Source organism: Diceros bicornis, chromosome 12 (assembly GCF_020826845.1).
Source record: "Diceros bicornis minor isolate mBicDic1 chromosome 12, mDicBic1.mat.cur, whole genome shotgun sequence".
Taxonomy (NCBI): Eukaryota; Metazoa; Chordata; class Mammalia; order Perissodactyla; family Rhinocerotidae; genus Diceros; species Diceros bicornis.
Window position 1 is genome coordinate 52,011,005 of NC_080751.1, and position 6,000 is coordinate 52,017,004.

A 6,000-nucleotide genomic window follows, 5' to 3' on the forward strand; every position below is an offset into this window, starting at 1 on the left:
AGCTTTCTCACTTGTGCCTCCTGGGCCTCAGTTTCATCATCCATAAAATGGGGAGAATAGGGACGGCTCTGAACTTGAACACTTCAAACTGACCACCTGAGCAAAGGGCTAAGTACAGTGCAGGTAGAGAGGCACTAGGTAGGATGGGGGCGCTGAGAGGGGGGATGGACCAGCAATGAAACCGTGGGGTAAGCTCTGGACACATGCACACAAGGATTTCTTCAGAGCCCTACGCTGAAGACTCCCTGTTTGTCCCCAGGCAGGAGGGGACACCGGGAGTGAGCAGAGGGCCTAAGCGCTGTGCGACAGGGTGGGCTGCCGGGGCCCTGGGCAGGCTCACCTGATGAAGGTGGTCTTCCCAGTGGAGTACTGGCCCACCACCAGGACCATGGGCTTGTTGTCGAAATCGGCATCCTCCAGGGCGGGCGAGTGAAACTCGTGGAAACGGTAATGTTCTTCCAGGGGCAGCAGCTTGCTCTTGTAGAGTTTCTTGAGCCCCTCGCTCACCGTTTGGAAGACCTCGGGGTCCTTACTCCGGCGGTCGTCGGAACGCAGCCAGCTGAACATCGCGGCCGCCGCTCGCCCCCCGCGCGCAGCCCCAGCAGGAGGGCGTGCAGCCCCGCGTCCCGGCGCCCTAGGCTCCTCGGAGGAAGGTGCCCCGCAGGGCGGACCCGCCGGGATCCGAGCCGCGTCGCCGTCTCACCCGAGCGCGGGGTTCAGCCGCACCATGGCCGGGGCGCGCGGCTCCGGGGTCCCTGGGGCGACCGCGCGGGGCAGGGAACGCGCTCCTCTCCTGCTCCTGGGACCAAGCCCAGCCTCGGCTTCATGCAGCAACCAAGGCCGGAGGGAGGAAAAATATGTGGGCTGCGCAGGAGAATTGCGATCTTGGAAATTAAAGTCAAACCTGCAATTAAACTGCCAGATGCCGGGTCCGATGCCGGGGTCCCCGAGCTCCCCGAGCCCTCTCCTGCTCGGCCCCGGCTGCAGTTAACGGATGCTTCGGCTGCGCTCCTGCCCGGCCCGGTGGCTCAGAGGAGGCGGTGGCACTGCCTAGCCCGTGGACAGCTCAGCATCCGCAGCCGCAGCCCGCAGCCCCAGGCGCCGGTTTAAATGCCAGCCGTGCAGGAAGCCGGCTCGCGGAGGAAGTCCCCGAGTACTGGCACCGCCGGCCCGGCGCCACGGCCCCGGCGAGGAGAAGCTGAGCAGCGCGCAGCCATGTTTGTGGGCAGGCGCGCCGCGAGGGACCCGCGGCCGCTGCTTGGAAGGGAGGGATGCTGAGTCCTGTGGGAACGCTCTGGTATTTCAGCCCCGGCCTCTGGAGGTTTGGCTTGGGAACAGCGCCCTCTCAGGGACAGCTGCGAAGACAGAGCTGACCTGCCATCACGCTCCCTGCTTTTAAATAGCCTTTCTTTTAGTTGCTGAGTTTTCAATTCCTTAGGAAGACAGGTGCTCTAGTATTTGGGAATGTTCTTCTTGGGGCATGGAAAGAAGAGCCCAATATCAGGTTACACAAAGTGACGAAAAGTGTCACTACGCATACTTTTTGTTAGGACTAGGGTGGAGTCAAATCATTCCCATTCATTCATTCATTTGTTCATGCCTTCCCATAAAACAAAACAAGCGAAACCCCCACAAGTATTGAGCTGGCAGTATGGGGCAGACACAATTTTGGTGACTGTGGATACAGAGTTGATCACAAAGATGAGCACATACAGACTCTTCTTTCCAGAAGTTCCAGTCCGGCAGGCTTTAAAGAGGAGATTGAGCAGAAGGCCATGTGCCACAGGGGGAGGAGGTGTTCCTTTTGTCTGGATAATTTGAGGAAGGCTTCACAGAAAGCAGGCTGTGAGCTGGATCTTAAATGATGAATCTACAGAGAAGAAGGGAAGACATTCCAGGCAGAGTAAAGGGCTTTTGCAAAGCCATGGGAACACGGAAGAACTTGGTGTGGTGAACGCAGAGTCAACAGTTTCGCTAGAGTACGGGTTCAGGAGGGGGGAAGGGAGTGACTGAGACCAGGCGTGAAAGGTTTTGCCTGCCTATAAGAATGGCATAGAGGATAAGGAACCAATAATAATGTTATTATTAATCATTGTTAACGTTAAGTGCTCACTATGTGCAGGGGCCTGGCCTGAGTGCTCAGCGAGCGCTGTTTCATCTAAACTTCACAGCAGCTCTATGAGGCAGATCATATTGTCTCAGTGTCACGCTAACAAGAACCGGGGTGGGAAGAGTTGGCCATGTGTAGGCAAAAAGATTGCATTGTCTGTAGGGAATCTAAACATGATAATAAAACCAACTCAAAGTCCATCTGCTTTATATTAGCACCATTCTACATAGTGTCAGTGATAAAATACTGCTCCCTGCCAAGACTGGGTGTGTATGATGGCTCCCATGCACTCCTTTCCATGGATGGGGACGCAGAGCAGACCATTGGGCCAGACGGGACTGCGAATGTGGGTAGCAGTGTGGGGAGGGACTGGAGGAGCAGAAGAGGCTGGAGGCCAAGAGACCAGTTAGGAAACTATTCAAAAACTTAGGAGACAGAGGTAATCAGGATGGAGAAGAGGCCATCTTCAAGAGATTTTTTTATGGTGTAGAGTTGAGAGATCTTGATAGTCAATAAAAGAGAGAAGATGAGGGTAAGGCGGAGTCTAAGATGATTCTGAGTATTCTGTTAATAGGGAACAAGAGGTTTGGAGACACTGTTCCACCAATTAAGGGAGTCAGGAAGAGAGAAAATTTAGAATTTAAGGAGAATGTGTTCAGTCTGAAACATGCGGTGTCTGAAGTGCCTCCAGACTTGGAGTGGGAGCTCTAAGTGGAGGAGTTTGGTGAAGCTGACGAATTTGGGTGGGGATTATCAGAAGTGAGTGCTGCCTAGAATCTCCTTAATTACAGCTCAGATCTCCTGACTCCCTCCTTGAACCCTAGAGCTGATCGTCTTTTTCTGAGCTCTCTGCATCTCTGGTTGAGAAGCCAATCAAATTAATATTTTAATGTTTATGTTAGCACCAGCATATGAGCCTAAGAAGCAACATTCAAAATATTAAACAATTCACATGGCGCAGGAATGGAGCAATCAGAACAGACACCTGCCTTCTCAGGGGGGCAGGGCCTAAGGCCCCATGCTGTGCCAGGTGTAGAGATACAAAAGAGTGAAAAGATATCACAGTACATAAAACCAACAAAAGAGCATGCAAAATATATAATTAATGCCTGTACATTAATAAAAATAGACAAATATTCCAATAGAAAAAAAATTGGCTAAAGACACAAAAATTCCTTTTATAGAAGAGGCTACGTGAATGTCCTAGAAACATAAGAAAAGATGTTGAACCTCATTAGCAGTGTCTAGAGCTTGGGGAGGTCTAGATTTGTCCAGGGGAGAGGTCAGGATGGCCAGGCGCCAGGGGGAAATTGGGGGCTCCATTGTCAAAATATTTAAATATTTTAGTAACCAGCACAGCCATGGTATTGTGTACCTCTGAATGCCAGCCCTGAACATCTAATTTACTGAGTGTCTGTTGACACGTCTACTGTGGGTCTCAAACCTGAAGAGTTGGAAATCTATCTTCTTTAAAAAGGAACTGAGGGGGCAGCCCGGTGGTGTAGTGGTTAAGTTCATGCACTTCACTTCGGCGGCCCAGTGTGTGCAGCTTTGGATCCTGGGTGTGGACTTATGCACTGCTTATCAAGCCATGATGTGGTGGCGTACCACATAAAAAATAGAGGAAGATGGGCACAGATATTCGCTCAGAACCAATCTTCCTCAGCAAAAAGAGAAAGATTGGCAACAGATGTTAGCTCAGGGCCAATCTTCCTCACTAAAAAAACAAAAACAAAAACAAAAGAGGAACTGAGTAATAATGCAGCATTTCTATACACTAGTAATAAAGAGTTGTAAAAGAGAATTTTTTTAAAAGGTCCCATTTACAAAAACCAAAAAACCTATGGATAAATCTAGCAAAAGATGTGCAAGACCTTTATCCAGAAAATGATAAAACTTAATGGAAAGACATTAAAGAAGTTCTGAATAAGTGGGAGAGACATACCATGTTCAATCATGGAAAGATTCCATGTCACAAAGATGTGAATTCCTCATAACATAATCTCTAGATTTAATAATAGATGGAACTTGAAATCTGAACAGGGTTTTCCATGGAAATTAACAAGGTGATTCTAAAATGTATGTAGCACAATGGTCCAAGAATAGCTAAGATATTCCAGAAGAAGAAAGAAGAGGAGAGGGAGCAACAGAAGAAGGAGGGGGAGGAGGGGGAGGAGGGGGCAGGAGGAGAAAAAGAAAACAATAGCAACAACAATAGCAACAACTAGGTGGATGTCATCATCAAGTTGCAGAGGTTAAGATGGTGTGGTTTGGGCACGGAGATGAACCAGTAGAACAATGAGACAGTAAAATAGCCAGCAAATATGGAAACCTGATGTACACAGAAGTTGCAATAGAGATCACATACGTATCACCACAAGGTCAGGAAGAATTCCTTCAATAAGACACCAAACTACAAATGAAAAGATTGATATATTTGGCAAAAACTTTTGTTTAACTGAAGATGCAAAAGAGAGTGAAAAGATATTTACGTATAAAACCAACAAAAGAGCATCAAAAAATATATAATTAATGCCTGAACATCTATTAAAAAAAAGACAAACTCCGATAGAAAAAAATGGCAAAAGACACAAGAATTCTTTTTACAAAAAAGGCTACATGAATGTCTTGCAAGAAAAGAGGTTGAACCTCTTTGTTAATGAGAGAAACACCAAACCACAAGATAAGACATCTAACCCACCAAAATGTCCAAAAATAAAGAAGTTGGATGATACCAAGTGGTAGCGAGGGTGTGGAGCGATGGGAACTTTCACACATTGCTGGGAGGTGTGTCGATCAGCACAAACACTTAAGATGTGCACATCCTCTCCCCCGCAGTTCCACTCCGACGCATCGTCTAGAGAAACTCGTGCACCTGTGCACGGGGAGGTACGTATGAGAATGTTGACGGCAGCGCTGTTCGCAGCAGCAACGTGTTATAAACAACTACATTTCCTTCATCAAGAAAAGGGTTAAAAAATTGTGCCATGTTCATATAATAAGATAAATTTCATATAATACAATCAATACTACACAGATGAGAAAATGAAGGAACTGGATCTCCTGGTGCCAAAACAGAGTGCTGAGTAAATAAAGCCAGAGGTAGGCTGTTACGCATAGTGTAACATCATTTTTCTACAGTTTTAAATCAGGCAAAAACTACTCTCTGTTGTTCATGGATGCATATATGTATAGAAGTTTTTAAAAAGAGAAGTGGGGCATATAAAACAATCAGGAAGGTGGTGTCCTCTGGGGACTAAGAAGGGAAACGGAATTGGGGATGGGTACACGGGAGTCTTCAACTCTATTTGCAGTTGCAATAAATTCAACTGAATTTATTTCCTAAATTTGAAAATAGGTACTTGGCTGTTCATTTATTATTCCCTCTATCCTTTATAAAAAATATCTGGTCCTTGGATGCACAAAATTGGATTATTTTTCATAATTGTGGTTCAAGACAAACTCTTTATACCTGGCTTTTTCATTGAATTTTTTCTTTCTTTTATTTAACACACTTTTAAACAATGTAGTTAACCCTGGAGAACCCATCATCCAATCCAAGGACTAGAAAATTTAGGAGTAATTTACATCTACCATGTGTTCCTTCCCTATCCTATCCCCTGCCTCCTTTCCATTTCCAGAGGGAACTACTACCTGGAATTTAGTGTGGGTTTTTTCCCTTGCTTTTTACATTATTGTTATCACATATATATGTAAGCCTAAACAACGTATTGTTGAGGTTTAGTGCTTTGCAACTTTATAAAAAGCATATACTGCTGCGTGTAGTCCCCTGGAACTTAATTTTTTCCTACTCAACGTGTCATCAGCAGCGTTTGTCTTCATCCCTTTCTGACTCCTCAGTGCCTCTCCTCCCAGGTGCCTCTCCCAAA

General features: G+C 46.6%; 1 protein-coding gene across 1 annotated transcript in view; it reads right to left on the reverse strand.

The window, feature by feature from the left end:
* Nucleotides 1-699, reverse strand: part of EHD3 (EH domain containing 3) — a 28,487-nt gene extending 27,788 nt beyond the window's left edge. Inside the window, exon 1 of the mRNA XM_058551506.1 lies at nucleotides 341-699. Coding sequence (XP_058407489.1) covers nucleotides 341-567 — 227 coding nt within the window. The 5' untranslated portion in view covers nucleotides 568-699. The remainder of the gene's footprint in view (nucleotides 1-340) is intronic.
* Between the last annotated feature and the right edge of the window lie 5,301 nt (nucleotides 700-6,000).